This window comes from Apis mellifera, linkage group LG8 (assembly GCF_003254395.2).
Source record: "Apis mellifera strain DH4 linkage group LG8, Amel_HAv3.1, whole genome shotgun sequence".
Lineage (NCBI taxonomy): Eukaryota > Metazoa > Arthropoda > Insecta > Hymenoptera > Apidae > Apis > Apis mellifera.
In genome coordinates this window covers 10780193-10797210 of record NC_037645.1, presented here as the reverse complement: position 1 = coordinate 10797210, position 17018 = coordinate 10780193, and the positions used below count along the sequence as shown (strand labels likewise).

At 39.7% G+C, this 17018-nt stretch overlaps 1 protein-coding gene across 4 annotated transcripts in view; it reads right to left on the bottom strand.

Moving 5' to 3' along the window:
* LOC100577283 overlaps positions 1–17018 on the bottom strand; it is a 400113-nt gene that overhangs the window by 154108 nt on the left and 228987 nt on the right. For all 4 annotated transcript variants that reach the window (XM_026442341.1, XM_026442340.1, XM_016913393.2 and 1 more), the window contains one exon: positions 12706–12783. In XM_026442341.1, the coding sequence (XP_026298126.1) occupies positions 12706–12775 (70 nt within the window). In that variant the 5' untranslated portion in view covers positions 12776–12783. The remainder of the gene's footprint in view (positions 1–12705; positions 12784–17018) is intronic.

Below are 17018 nucleotides of genomic sequence, written 5' to 3'. Positions count from 1 at the left end.
AATATAAAAGAAAAAATTTCTTGCGCGCGTAAGAAAATTTAAAAAAAAATCGCAATTAAAATCAAATTATCTTTTAGATCAGAGATAAATTATTCGAATATTCCCTTAGATAATTCAGATTAACTTTTATGATAAATTAAATACCTAGTAGTGTACCTTTGATTAAATTATGTTATACCGATGTTGAGAGTAAAAATTTATGATAATAAACGAATCTTTGAAGGTTTTTAAATTAATTAATTTTAACAAAGAATATTGAAGAACTTTTAAATTAATTAAATTCTACGTTAAATACTTTATTTATTCTTAAGCTTTAATTTACGTATCAAAAAGCAAGATCAAAACTTGACAGTATTTTTTCCTTATTATTAACTCGAATATTATGGAAATTCGATGCAACAATCGTGAATAATCCCCCTCTCGAATAACTCGAAAAATTTCTAAATTAAATTTAAAAAAAAATATTACCAATTACTATCAATAAATAAAAGTATCTTCTCGCGTCAACCGAGAAGAGTATAGGTTATGATTCTCGACACAAGCGCCATCTAGACTACTCGTATCCCCATCTATCCGTCTCGAATCAAGTTTCAAAAAGGAACAGGGTTGAAAGAAAAAGGAACGATAAATGATCCAGCTAATTAGAATGAAAAAGCACGTTCGCACAAAGGGCGAAGAAAGTGGGACAGAGACAGAAAGAGAGAGAGGGAGAGAGAGAAGGAGCAAGGATTCTGGATCTTCGCTTCAAATTTCTAAGTGCACACATCGCTAACTAGGTTACGTAACACAATTAGCGCCTCCGCTAATTTCTCAGCACCGACTAGGCAACCCAGCCCAGGATGGTAGTTCACTATTAATGGGCAAATACAAAGCGTCGACTATCTGGGACGGCTGTACGCCCTCTCGCCTCCTCTCAGCCTCGCCTATCAGCAGAGACACACTGTTCCACGGCACGGTTTACACGTGAAATTGCGCGCGCGCGCGCGAGCGATCGTGCAGGGAAGCGTTCGTCGCGGTGTTGATGCACCGTTTGGAGGAAAACTATTAAGAAGAGGGCGTGACTTTGCAGAGGGGACGTGAATTTACGTAATTAATGGAACAGTGTTGGCTGTTTGACGTTTAATTGGAACCATCTGAGGCCGAGTTTTTGTTTATTCTGCGAGGAACGATTGATTCGAGAGTATTTTCGCCTCGCTTCTACCCTTCTTCCTCGCCATCCTCGCAGCAACATTGGATACAATTGGTCCAATTGAAAATCTACAAAATCGGCAACCGATTTTAAAATCTATCTTCAATATCTTTGCGACGAGTGAGGTAGAAAAGGGATGGAATGATGGATGGAGGAGTACGAGTGTACTTCAATTCATTCATGAACCAAAGAAAGGGGAGAAGAGGGGAGAGAAACACGCTCGAAACTCGCAATTTGGTAAAGCCTTTCCTGAAAATTCACCGATCATCGCTCGCATCCTCGACTCCACATACATACACACACACACATATGCACACTTTCCTCACCCTTTCACTCACCGGCCAAGTTTTCACCTTTTCCATCCACCAGCGGCAAAAAGCGCGGAGAAACAGAGGGCGGGGAGGACGAGGGAGGGAGAAAAAAAGGGGGATACCGGGAAAAAGAGTAAAGGATGGGATTGGTGAAAAACAGAAAGGCGGAAAATACGGGGCCACAGTTTTTCCACGTTCCTCTGACCGGGCGAGAGAAACGTTTGACGGGGTACATTCTCGCTGCAAGAATATATATGTATATGTATATATCCTAAAAACGCGCATATCCAAAAGAGTAAATCCGCCGATTTTTATGTATAAAATATAAATCGGTAATGCCGCTGAAAAATTCGGTCGGCACTCAGCCGGCTTCGACAGCAACGGCACGATATCACGCTTCGTTGCATTCTTCCTCCCTTCGTTCTTCTTTTTTTTTTTTTCCCCCTCCTCTCTTCTCTCCTCTCCCCGAATTATCATTGCGATTCGTTTCAGAACGAGAGGAGAAATATCGCTCCCTCGAAATTGGCGCGTCCCTTTAAGCATTTGGGGGATGAAGATCGTTTCAACAATGACCATCGTACGTCACGAGTTTCATCGTACAATCGTTAATCGAAATAAGATAGTTTTTCACAAAAACGAAGAATAAATAAAAACGGAGCATCGATTCACCGGAGTGAAACCCTTGTGAAAAAAAAAAAGGGAGAAAAATCGGCATGATAAGGTACGATATGACGAGGCAAGTTGGAAAAGGGAGCGCGAAGTCGGCCAGACTTTTAATCGTCCCCGTGTCGCTCCTCTTTTTTGCGGCGCCAGTGTCGGAATCCACTTTAACGGACCTTACTAATTACCAAGCGAGCCGGTCGTCCGCTTGTTTACCTCGACTCTGATTAACCCCCCACGTGAACCTTTCCTCCAAACGGGGCAGAGGGGAAGGAAGACAGGGGAGGGACAGAAATACGTGTGCGCTCCCTCCTCCTCCCCCTCCTCCATCTCCTCGCTCGGAAAAAATTTCACTGGTGGGCCGCTTCGAGCGGGGGAGGAGGAAGGAAGAACGGGCCGATCCGATTAATTTTGCACGCCGTGATCTCACGGAGGGCGTGCGCCATCTGCGTTTACTCGGATAATTGGAAAATTTTCGATCTCGTCTCGAAATCGTCGTCGGGTCGAGAGTTAAACGCCTGCGTTCCAAAGGGCGGAGAACGATTCGAAAAGGGAAGTTTTCTCGAAAGAGTTGAATCGAAATAGCGAAATGGGGAAAGGGAGAGAGAGAGAGAGGGGGTTGATGATCGTTCGCGGTGTTAAATGGCGTAGTTACGAAACGGTAGAGTTTCGCTTTTGACGAAGTCAAGTGTAACCTAACCTCGTGCGAATGCGATTTTGCCTTTATGCGGGATCAGTAATTGGGAAAAGAGACGAGATAATTGCAATTGGGAGGCGGAACTTTTTATTCAAAAAGTTTTTCTTTTTATAAAATACGTAATAAGAAATTTATTTGTTGGAAAGATTAAATTTTCGTACGATTTTTGAGAATTCGTATTAATTACTTCTGTGATTTGTGTGTAGATATTTAATCGATAGATGGAATTTGCGCAACAATTTAAAAAATGAAAGAACTTTAAAAATAAATCATCCTCATTACCCAAACTTTCTTCACAAAAACTTTCTTCACAATTCGAGAGAGGCTGATAAAAGATAAATTATAATTGTTTCAATTGTATGCATAAAATGATTACAATATAGTATATACAAAAGAAATTAATTTTTATCTAGTTGTACAAGATTAAAAAAGCTTTCTTTTATTTGCGACTCTCTGTTCTAAATTTTTGGAAAATTGTAACCGAACAATTGTAATTAATTTTAATTTCTTTGTTATGACGAAATGAATTTGACATAACGAACATGAGAGAATTTTTTGGTTCAAACATTTAATTAACCAGTTAAATGATTTTAAATATATATACGTATAAGAAAAGATCCCAGGTCTTTCATTCAAATTTCAAAATACACACTCGTGGTCGGTTAATTTATTATCTTTGTTCGGAACAAGTTTCAACTCGTAAAAGAGGAATCGTTCTCGAAAATCGTTTCAGAAACAGCTTTCATTCACGGGCCCATTTCTCTTAATTCCCTTCAGAATATATCCTGCCTCGTCGAGCGAAAGAAATCCGATTATCCAGACCGTGACGGTACTCTGAACGCCGTGAATTATAAAAATACACAGCATTACAAAAGGGCTGATGATTATCGGAGGGGGAGGGGATGTATGCATGGTATAAGTTTCCTACCTAACTGCACCCACGCGCGCGCGCGCGCAGTATAATGAAGCAACACACCAGTGGACGCTCTGTGCGCAGAAAATTAATCCTTCTTTCGTGAAACGAAGCACACACTTTCGAGCGAATGTATCCCGAAAGGGTATGATAAGGAAGTGGTAAAAAGGGATATTTATCGCTTATAGTTGCTTATATATATTTCATATACGAGATATAATATTTCGAAGCAGGAGAAACTGTTCGTTCGTTCGAATTTCAGAGGGAGATCAGGTGGGTGCATGTGCAGTGCGATGAAAGGAAGATCACGACCATGATTCCTCGTGTCCACCCTCCGATTCTTGGTTTCACACCCGGCCGAGCGGGAAAAGAAGAGGGTGATGCTGGCTGGATGGGGCCAAGTCGTGCGCGTAACCCTGCATTGTTTGCCTTCCGGAAACCGGTTTCTATCGATGTTGGATAGAGGGGTTTAGAAGGGGATCGCATTGCGTGCAAGTGGCGATAAACGTCGCCGAGGAACGAAATCGGAAAGATCAAGATCTTGTATCGTGTCGTCGAAAAATTTATTAGGATTACGTCGAATTGTTTAGAACGATCAAAGATTCGTTCGAGCTCTTGTCTTTTCAAACTCCTTGCGAGCTAAATACTCGTCGAATCTTCCTTAATCCTTCGAAAAAAACGAGGGATGAAGCACGGAAGAAGAAAGGAAAGGAGGGCGTCGAATCTTCATAGCGTTTCAATTACCTGATTGAATCCTCCTCCGTGCCAGGTCAGTCGCCATCGTGGCGCGACCAAGCGAGCTAGTTAAAGAAAGGAGGGAGGGTTTTTTTTTCTTAATTCGACGCCCGAAAAGTTTTATTGCAACGCGAGAGAGTAGTTTCTCCTTTCCTTCTCTCAAACGAGAACATCGTAAAACGCCGGAGAACGTAGCGAGAGTTGCATAGCTCGGTGAAAATACGTACTCGTTCCTGTGTCGTTTAAACTCGATCCTCTCCTCCTTTCCCATTCTATGGTTTTTTCCTTCCTTTTTTCGTTGCATCTAGCACGAGGAATTTTCTCGAAATAATAGCGGAATTAATTGAATGATGATTTCTAATTTCGCGGAACTTGGTAATAAGATAAACAATTTTCTTTAGGACAGAAAGTGGAAGAGACAAAATTATTATCGGGGCAAACTGCTTCTTTTCGTCGCAAGAAGTTTCGTTTGGGTTTAGTTCTAATTAAATTCTAGGTCAGAAACATAATATATATATATTTTTCGAAATTACTCGTTCAACTATCCTCCTCTACAAATATATTTACCTACTTAGCCTCTATTACCCCAAGTTCTATTACTGTTAAGTAGGTTTAAGCTAACTACGCGTGTCTACATAGAGGCGTGCCTCTACCGGATTGTGTGTATAATAAACTGTGCGGTTATCTTGTACGTGAAAAGCTCGAGCAAATACGAAAATTCACTCGATATTCCGGAATCTACGCGAGTCACGGCGTGTGGTTGTCAAGCGATTACGCAAATAATATAAACGCTTCAAGATAAGTCCCATAAGTTTCTTTCTTTTTTTTTGAATATTTGTTGTTTAAGATTGATTTATATATTGTATTATATATGAACCGTTCTGCTTTATCACCATCTCTCAGGAAGCTATTTCCTTTTTCCAAAATTGTTGGGGTTTATTTGCAAAATATTCCTCGAAGTGCATTTTTATTGGATCGAAATAGTTTCTTCATAGAGAGAATTTTTTAATAACAAAAATGAGTAATAGAGAAAGATCTGGGGAATATAGAAGATAATATAATTCCTAATCAAATTTAACAGGTTTTCTTTTATTTTTGCTTCGCCAATTTTTGCCATTCTTCTGTTATAATGTTTTTCAATTCATCAAACTGATTGCAATATTTTGCAGAAAGTAGCTCATGATGGACTATAGCTTTTGAATCCCATCAAATGGACAAAAAGAACTTTGTTCGGGTGAAGTCCAGGCTTGGCGACAGTTGAAGGTTTATTGTCCTTAAGTCAGGTGCGTTTTCGACGCACATTTTGATACAAAATCCAAGCCTCTTTAAAAAAGGCTTCTCTTTCGTGTCGCTGTAAAAGGAAATCACAAGTGGATTCATAAGATCAATCTCTGTCAATAATTGGAATGGAACCTTAACTTTACTTCGATAGATCCCATTCTGATCAGGTGATCATGTACATCGTCTGGAGGGTCTTCATTCTTCAAATCAAAATTGTCAGCTCTTAACTCAATCTCTTAAATCTCTTAACTCAATTGCGGATGATTAAGTTAGGTTAGGTTAAGTTAGGTTGGGTTAGGTTGGGTTAGGTTGGGTTAGGTTAGGTTAGGTTGTAAACGGAACCAAATCTCGTCTGCATCTATCATTTGCACTATCACATTTTTTAAATACTGCAAATGCTTCGTCTGATTACCCATATCCATGTAAAAGAAAGAGACTGTCACCAACGAAACGTACTTTAAAAAAAGCTGTGAAACGATTGAAACCATAAACGGTTAATAGATATGGTTGCGTTTTCATATAAAAATAACCAGTCAAAGTCGTGGTGCGAAATAAACTTATGGAAGAACCCTAATATACATATATATTAAACGATTTAATTCCTAATAAAAAGAATCTACGCGCATTTAAATCTTTCGACTGAACGAAATCTGAATCCACGACTCGCGAACACCTGTCTAAAAAAAAAAAAAAAGAAAGAAAAAAGAATTTTTCCGCCCGGACGATTATCTCTCAGCTATACGCGAGCGCTATCATCCCCTCACCTCACAACCCATTAACCAAAAACGTAGGAGAATCGCTCCCTGTGTGCGTTAAGGTTAATTCTGGCCCGGGCACACACGCACGCCCTCCTTGGAAAGTTACAAAACCGCCAGAACCAGAGATACGAGATACCAGAGAACGAATTCAGCTGGCTTCCCGCTTCGGGCCATCGCTCATCTCTCTTCCACCCTCTTCCTCTCGTCTCTCCCCCTGCTGCCCCTCCCCTCCCCGCCCTTTCCGCCAGCCTGGGCATAGTCTGTAAACGTGCATTTTCATCGTCGTAAAATTAGTTCTCTTCCGATGAAAAAGCTTACCTCTATCGGGGAGTGGCCACCACCCCTGCGCCTTTTTTCCCTCCCCGTCCCCGTCTGTGCGGATTGCTTCAAAGCAAATACTCCCGCACCCTGGCCCCTGGTGAGGAAATTACGGAGGGAACCGGAGATAAATCTAACGAATTTCCATTGTAACGCGATGCGGCTCAACGCGGCTCAACCAGCCCCGTGACAGACTTCGTCTTCTTGATTTTTCAACCTCTCTTTGGATTTATCGATCGATATGGAGGAGGAACGGGAAGAGTTGTACACGTTTCGTACACACGTCGTGTCGTGCGAAAATAATATATAATTTTATTTGGAAATTTTTATCGGTGAATAGTTTTCTTTCGTTTATTATTATCTTGGAGAGAAGAAACATAACGATCGATCGTTTCGATTGATAAAAAGAAAGGAACGTAACGTTCATGAAATACGAAATATTTTCGAGAGCGAGGAAAGCGTTAATAATCTCGCTCGTTACGTGGCTCTTTAATCGATACAGGATGGCAATCGAACGACCAGTAATCCCCCAATTATGTGTTATCGTCAGAGATTCGCTACGGAACGGCGAACAAATTATTTGTCAGCGTTTAGCGAAACGAAAGAGGGACGAAGAAAGAGAGAGAGAGAGAGGGAGACAGGGAGGGAGGAAGGTCAATAGTTACTTGGAGGAGGAATCTCGCGCAACCACGTTGCCGACAACGGTCTTTACGTCATTGTCCCGCGGGAATCCATGCCATTAACGAGTTTCGAGCTTCTTACTTTCCATTCGCTGAACTCATCCTGCCTCTGGAGTGTCGCCCCTTCGGCAACGGGCTTCAATCGACAAAGATGGCTTTCGCGAGACGCCAAGCTGCCAATTAAGGTAGTTATCAAATTCAATGGCTCAAAGGGAATCGGCGATTATGCAATACAAGGGACATCCAAGTCCTAAACCGTTTTTTACGTTATGTCTTCTTTTCTCCTCTCCTCCCCCTCCCCCCTGTTTGTTCGAGAAGATCGGCGCAAGACGCGTCAACTTCCTTGGTCCACAAGTCTCAAAAACAGGGGATCGTTCCTGCTTTCCGTCATTAAAACAGCTTTCGCTTTATCGATCGACTCGTTCAAAGAGATCTTTGTAACTGTAGTCCAAGGTGTAGACTTTTAGCCGCTTGGGAACAATCGAACTTTCTTTGCGCCAGTATTTTGCCAGTAAAAAGTACAATCATTAGTAGTTGTAGAATCATATAGATTGATAGTTAATGGTTATGTGTCGCATCATTGGTCGTCATAATGTTAATAATTAACAAGAGTAAATGCTTATATTAAAGAATATGTTACACAATGATTCTCTTTATAGTTGCCTGATCAATTCGTTCAGAGATTAGTCAAAGATATAGATTTTAAGCAAGTAAAAAGTAAAATCATTAGTAGTTGAGACTTGTCGAATCACATGGATTGATAGTTAATGGTTATGTGGCGCTAGTGTCGCATTACTAATTGCTAGTGTTAATAATTAACAAGAGTAAATTTTAAATGTTTATATTAGGGAATATGTTGCACAATGATTCTCTTTATAGTTTCCTGATCGACTCGTTCAAAGATATCTTCTTTTTTATAACTAGTCGAAGATGTAGATTTTTAATCAGTAAAAAGTTGAGACTTGTCGAATCATATGGATTGATAGTTAATGGTTATGCGGCGCTATAGTGTTAATAACCAGCAAGAAAAAATTCTAAATGTTTAAATATTAGGGAATAAGTTGTGAAATGATTCGATTAAAATAAAGAATATAAAAGAGAAAATATTCAATGAGGGAAATAGGAATAAACTATACATATAGATGTGGATCGTGCCAATGCCTTTATTCTACTACACTGAGTTCGCTATATCGTACGACATCAACAGAGAAACAAAACAAAACAAAACAAAACAGAATCGAAACAATGACCTAATTCATATATAAATATACAAGATACGAGTCGTATCTTTACATATATAATATATTAAACTCAACAGTTTAAACTAATGTAAATGAAATAGAGATATTAAGGTATCTTGAAGACTCGAGTAATTATTAAAGAATATATAAATTAAATATCAGTTACCAATGATATATTATACATTTAAATTTGTAAAAAAATAGAATCTTTAAAGTCATTCGACCTTAACTCGACTTGCGTAATTTTTTCGCTTTACTCTTGATACAGTATTACTTAAAAAGGAAAGAAAAATTCAACGCTAATAATAAATTCATATTAGGGAAGCAGAGAAGTGCAGAGAAAAATGCAGGTAAAAATCGTATTTCCAAAAAGGAAAGGCTGATATCCTGCATCCTTAATGATTTACTTTTCGACGTTCCATTGATACTTTTGAGCTTAATTGGTGATGTCGAGAGAGACGTTCCCTGTTTTTGATTGAAACGCTATCACTTTGCAAACTCGTGGATGTAAGTAGCTACGAATAACTGTTAATGGGAACAATGACGGCGAGAGAATTCATCGAGATACCTCGAACGTTCATTGTTGCGGCCATCTCTATTTTTCTACGCGTTAATGGTGATCAACGTCGGTTATAAAATTCATGACTAATCGCGCGATGGAGTGACGTTAATGAAAGAAAATTAAATCGCCCGTTCCTCTCTCTCTCTCTCTCTCTCTCTCTCTCTCTCTCTCTCTCCATTTTCCTCCTCCATAAATTGGTATAGACGTTCCAGTTTTCACGGAACGAGACACAATTGTTTCAAAACTGGGGCAGTTACTGTTTAATTAACGGATCGATTAACCGATATTAGTTTCAACGTTGGGCAAATTCAATTTCTTTGTGTATTACAATAATATAATCGTTGGATAGATTGTGAACGGAATTGCAATAAATGCGCCAATAGCGTAACTATCGTTGAAAATGAAAATTTAACGATAATATGAAACGTGTAACGCGCGTTTAATGTAAAATATGTCGTTCGAACCTGTGTATCATATCGTACTTGTAAATTACCCTTTTTTTAATCCTTGGAATTCCAATCGACTACGCTACATCTAGCTAACTTTCGAGTATATACCCGTATACTTGACGAGCGAAATGGAAAAAAATAGACGAGAATCCCGAGAAGAGGGATCGATTGTTTCGCAAGGGCCGTTAACGAGTTTCCAGCTTCTTAGTCCGCGACCGTGGCCAAAGCGCCACTTCAATCGACGTAGACGGCCGCCACCGTTAGTCTCGAAGCCGCCAATTAAGTCGAAAGGGGAAAGTCTCGTCGAGTTCTCCGATGCGGTTCCTTTGCCCCTCCCTTTCCCCTACACCAGTTCAGGTTGGCGGGTGACTGCACTTTGCCCCTGAACAGTGTCCGCCGTGTCTCGAGACACCGAATCCCATCCCTCGATGAACACACGAAGATTTGCCTGTACGTGGACGAGTCGTGCGAGGAAGAGAAAAAGGACCATCTCATATAACGCGTACAATGATCGTTTCGAAACGATTCGAACCACGTCGAGAGACTGTTCGGGTGGTAAGGTTTAAATATAAAGGGAAAATGAAATTTGATCTCTCCGCAGATTGATTTAGCTTTGTAGAGTCGCAGGAACCTGGCCACTTTTAACGGTAACAAGCCACGTTAAGGAATTTATTGGAAGCTCGGTCGGTATAGGTGTACAGGCGTGTCCCTAATGGTGCATAATGGCGGAACAGGACGGAACGGAGATCGTAATCGGGCGAGGCGAGGATTACCATTTCGGCCATTCGGAACAATTTCGTTCGCTATACGATTACGATCCTTTAACCTGTTTATTACCGAAGTTGGCAATCGCGGAAGGAAATATTTACGCGCTCTCTCAGCTTATCTCCAGGCAGTTCTTTTACGGTCCATTCACATGCAAATTAGGCATAGAACGGTAGAACGGCGTAGCCATGAAAGAAGGAAATACTTTGAGCTAATGGAACTTGACGACTCCAACGAATCAATCGATTGATAACTGTTTCATTCCTTTCCTCGAAACGTGTGATAAAATTAGGAGACGTCTCTCCAAGCAGATTCTCTCGAAGCGTATACAATATCATCCCGAATTCCAAAACCCTGAATTCGTTCAAAATTCACACGTGCTCGAATCATTCTTTCCCCCCCTACCATTAAGAGCTCTATCTAATCCTAAAGGGTTGCTAGGGCCTATGATTAATTGCACCAGAAATCGAAACAATAAGAACAACGTGTTGGCTTGCCACTGTTTCCTCCTTCCACGGAAGGGAAGCAAAAGCAATTTATCTGACCACGTGGTGCCTTCGCGGGGACAGGTTCACTCATGGTTCGCTGTGCATTATGTCCAGGAATTATCCACCTCGACATATTTCCAAGGATTATCATAACTCGAAATAGTTTCTATTTCATATACATATATTTAAATGCTATATTAAATGTATCAGAACTTTCGTAGAACAGAAATTTATAGATCTCGCGTGTATTAAAAATAGGGCATCGTTGTGTAATTGATTATAAATGAATTAGAGTTTATTCGTAATAATTTTTAAAAGTCACATTGGAAAGAAAATTTGAAACTTTCTATATATATATATATTTAAATACTATATTAAAATTTTCGTAGAAACTTATAGAACATAGTCGTGTATATTATAAATAGTATATATTAAAATATAGTATATAATATATCAATTAGTATATAGTATATAGTATATAATATATAGTATAAAGTATATAGTATATAGTATATAGTATATAGTATAAAGTATATAGTATATAGTATATAGTATATTATATAGTATATTATATAGTATATAGTATATAGTATAATATATATTATAATATATCATATATATTAAAAATAGAGCATTGTTATGCAATTGATTATAAACAAAATCATATTGAAAATAAAATTTGGAACTTTCTATATATTATATATACTTTCTATATTTAAATTTACATTCATATATTAAATAAACATTAGAATTTTCGTAGAAATTTATAGATACACAAATCTCGTGTATATTAAAAATAGATTCGTAATTCTGAAATAAAAGTCAGATTGGAAAGAAAGATTTGAAACTTTCTATAAGTACTATCGTTTTCAATCCTGATCCCGTATTCAGGTATTTCTCCAGCAAAGTTTTCTACCGCCAGATTCCTTTCCGACAAACAGGGGGGGCGGATTAAGGCCTTTCGCGCTCCATAGCAGGGCTAATAGAAGGAGGGAAATAGATTCAATTCGGTTGTTTTTCTGGCCTCGATGCCCGTTTTCACGGCTCGTTGCGCGGGATCGAGGGGTCGCTACGCCCCCTCCCCCACGCACAAGCCTTCGAACAAACTGTCGATCGAGGGGATGATTTACGACGCTATAATGGCGCCGGTTTTATCACATCTGGGTCAATCCTTGGGAGAACCGATGTCGCGGTGACGAACATTTATTAACGAGTCCATGTTTCTCATTCTCTCTTTCTGTTCGAACATCTTGTCCAACGTTTTCTTTTTTTTTTTCTTTTCGTTTTTCTCGAGAGATTTATAAACGAAAAAGGAACTTATTCTCGACGATGGAAAAGAATCCTCTTCGAGATTTTCCTTCTTTTTTTTTTTTCTTTCTTCCGAGATTGTCGAGCGAATTTTCAAATATGTAAAGATATGTCGATCAGGAATCGGTTAGGGGTTAATTAAGGGGGAGGGATTATTTCCAGAGATAATGGAGGGGCCGGAGTTGGAGAAAGCGGTCGCTAATTTATTCGGGCCGATAGAGGTAGAGGAGGCAGGGAAGAATTATTCATAGGCCTGTCACACGGTCGATACGCGAAATAACAAGATGATTGCGGACGATATAATTTATTCCGCGATTACAGGATAAGAAACTGGAAGAATAACCACTTACCGGCATGCGATGCACCTAGGATGCACGAATGCGGCAACAGAAAGCAAGTCAGCACTAATGGCCACTTCATCTTCGAATCTGCAACAATAAAAATAGGGGCAACCAGGGGTCAGAGATGATCTAATGCATTAATAACAATTTTTAATGGCAATTTCGAAATATATTTATACATATTTAACTTCAAAATAAATAAAATATTCTCCCCTTTCTAGAGAATTATTAATACAATTTCCGTTTAATTTATCATTCAGTCAGATTTACCATTCTTTTCTTTGCAGTTTTCAATAAAATATCGAAATATTTGAGAATAATTCTACAATTGTTCAAAAGCAAACAACAATTCTACAATTGTTTTTCTTCTTAATTATCAAGAAACGAGAAATTATTTTAAATAAATTATAATTATAATCAAATTAAATTAAATTTAATAAAAACAGTCAGAAACAGAACAAGTCACATAACCTGGTCACACAATTTGAAACAGTCAGAAAACTAGAGAATCGGACTAATATCAACCCCTATTATTACTTATCCAGCTGCACGGTTCATCGTTCACGGCCCCTTCGACGAAACACTGAGAAACAACGCAGCCGTGCTCGAATTAATGCGAGCCGCCATGTTCCATGTTTCCACAGCGTGCAATTAGGGGAAAGCCCCTGACGAGCCGAAATTGTTCCCAATGCTCCTTTTTCTCGCTCGATCGAAACCGGGATAATGAGTTATTTTGCCGAGCGAAATTCGACGGAAACAATCGACGGATAACTCGATGATAGGATCAGCCTTGGAGGTGGATAGCCGACGGCCCTTTCTCTCCGGTAAATTGGTAATTAAGTGGCGGTAATTAATCTGGAAAAAGTAGGGTACATTATTCACGAGATGCCGTTTGAAGAAAAGAAGAAAACATTCAAGAAACATCCTCTAATTCGTTCGAACGTCGAGGCTACCTACGGGATAAATCAACGAAACAATCGGCCCAATTTCGAGAAACTGGAGGAGGTTCTGGGATCCCTTCTTGGGAATCCAATTCAATGCAATCGGTCGGGGAAGAGCGACGGGGAAACAATTCGCGGCGATGGAAAGGGGATCAATGTTTCAAGAAAATCGAAGCCGGGAGTCGGCCATAAATTCCCCATCTCCTCCTTCTTTGGAACCGCGTCACGAACCAACAGTTTCGTCGCGTCCGTTTCCTCGCCGATCTTTCTCTCCTCGAGCTTTGCAGCAGCTAGGAGAAAAATACATGAAGCTAATATCCATCAGCGAGCTTTCTTTTTCTTCTTCATTACCAGCCAACCGAAGAGAAATCAAAAAAGATTCGTTTCTTATCCATTAAAAAAAGAAGATATCTATCCTTCCAAAAGATCAACAACATCCTCAACAATTGTCCCCTTTCTAATAGGCAAAGAGAATCCAGAGAATCGAATAAAGAAAGAAGGATAAGAAGAGAGCGCAAAGGGACTGAAAATAGAGGGCAGGTGATTCATTCGAGAAAGAGTTAAGTTAGATTAAACAACCGCGTTTAGATTTTTCGAAGGAGCCTTGGAAACCGGACGTCGACCGGTTTCTTGCTCACAGGGAACAGGGAAAGGAAAGAGTTAATATCCTGCGGGAAGAGGAGCCTTTATTTTTCTTTATTAGCCCGGCAACAATGGAGGAGCCGCGCTCCCTCCCTCTCACCAGTGTCAATGGTTTCTGGCTTTTCGCAAGCTCTTCGGGCGAAGCTTTCGAGCGAGACGGGCCGCATCTGCGGGATTCCCCTCCCCTCCCGTGTTGTCTGGAAAACAAGGAACACCGCCACCGGTGGGAAGAGTTATGGCAGGCCTGGGAATGATATTAAAAAACATTAGGGAGGAGGGAGGAATTGCACCACTTTCACATCCGTCGAATTAATGTTGCACCAAAGACACCTGCTTGGGATCCGCGGCCTTGGCAGGAGGATAATCGGCTTTTCTTTATCTCTGAACAGCTGAGCCTTGGGAGGAAGTGAGCTACGTTCGCCGTTCTTAAGGGGAATTTGACGACGAGTTTTGTCTACGTCGCGCAGCGTTTAATCGAATGACAGTTGCAAAGAGAGATCGCATCGCGTGTCAGGGAACCAAGAGAGTTATTACGTGGAAAGGTGTGGTCGGAGCGGAGAATAGGAAGGAGAGAGAGAGAGATGGGGGAAAGAGAGGGGAGAAAAAAAATTGGAAAACGGAGGCAAGAAGAAAAGGAAGCCAGGAGGAGGGATACCGGAAACGGACCAAGGGAAGGAAAGAAACATCGCCTTCAGCGTCTATTCGTGCGCCTTCTTGCACGTCTCCGTCCCCATGGGTAAGGGGAGCCACCACGCTTCTCCACGCTTTTCGGAACTCTTACGGTCTCTCTTCCCTTTTCTAAATAGCCGTGCGACGCTCCCAGCCACTGTATTACATTCCTACGCGATCCCATGGTGTTCCCTTCACATCTACCACCATCCGTAATGGCCAATTCCATCCGTGAATGCGGATTCTGCAAATAATAATGGCGGATCTTGCTCGACGCGTTATCCGTTTTTCTTGTTTGCGAGATAATTTTCTCCGCTTTGTTAAGTAAATAGAGATTAAAATAGTTAAAAATAGTAGGTTTATGGTATATAACGATCGTAATCTTCGTAATTGGATTAAATTATTAGTTGTTGGTATATATTTCACTTCACATGAGCTAGAAATATATAGATATTTTGGCAAACGTAAAAAGAAATTTGATTTGATCGAATTTAAATTGCAAATAATCTTGGAGATGATTACGTTTCCTTTCTCAACTCAAACATTCAGAATAATTTGATATTTTCAAAGAGGAAGGAGTTTTTAACTTTTGATCGAATATTTGATTAAATATTTTTTAATTTCAATGAAACAATGTTTTCTTTCGAATGAACTTTTCGAAATCGTGGAATAATTCAATATTTCAAAAAATTTGGTTAAAGAAAAGAAAGAAATAAAGTTAGATTAGGTTAGGTTAAGTGATATGTTCGAGTAGATGCAGTCAATAAATTTTATTCGCTTCCTTCCTCGAGAGATTCGAAAGTGGCATTGATATCTGTTTCCTGTTTAAGATAATAACTGTCTTAAAGTTTCGAAATTTTATCTGCTTTATTCAACAATTCTTCAATCGCCTCGAGATAACCATTAATTATAAATCTTTCTCTTCCAATTTTCCATTGGATCAAATTAATTAGCTGATTTTATATGCATCATTAGAAAGTTAAATTAGACAATATGTAATAAGTAAGTTTGACTTTGATTTTGTTGACGATTCTTCTAATCACCGTTTGTTTCCAGATTCTACGAACGGTTCTCGAGAAAGAAACAAGAAATCAGCGGCACTAACCTCAAGCTCAATAAATTTTATTCCTCCTTCCTTGAGAGGTTGGAAAGTGGCGGGCATGCCATTGATATGCATGCTCGTGGAAAGAAGTGCGGCGGAATACGAATCCATTTGTACGATATCCTGAGGGACGTGATACCGAATAACACGATCCCTCGTGTCGACAACCCCATAATCCAGCGATACACGGTGCGTGCCTCTGGCCGCAGTCTGCGTTATGACACGCGTCGGATTATACACACAGCTTAATGTTCCCGCTGACATGCTCGATCGTACTAACAACTACAGCTCCCATCATGCTTGTAATTGCAATGTTTGAAAGAAAATGGCGGTGCCCAATGAATTACGCATGACTCCACGCGATACTATTTCCATGCTAATTGCCATGCTATCTTGAAAACGTGATTCCAGTGTTTGGAGAGAGAGAGAGAGAGAGAGAGAGGTTTAAACCCCGTCGTTTATGGAGTGGATACAATTTCAATTAATCATGTATACGTGTAAATTTGTTCAATTGTTAAATTGAAATTTCTTTGTAAAAATCATGATTTCTTAAAATCATGGAAATGTAATAATATATATATATATGTGTTTTTTCTTTGAATTTTTAGAGAAATAATAAAATTCGCTGCAATTCCATTTCCATTCCAAAGCGTTAGAGTTTTATATTTTGCAGCAAGAAGTTCTCGCGTTTCGGATTTAATATAACGTTCATCGCATTGTTGAACTTGCCCCTTCGAGGAGTAAAATTTAGCCTCGCAAACCTGCACATTTAAAATTTATTACACGAGTCGAGAATGTCTGACGCTACGGGGTTGGATGGTGGTAGACTCGAGGAATTTGTAATTTAAAGCAAAGTAAATTCCGCGTAAACGCCAGTTCATAATTCTAAATAACTCTCTGTGTACAATCGATGTTAATTCGCGAATAAAATCTACTTAAAGGACAATACCTGCCCTCTTCCTTGAATT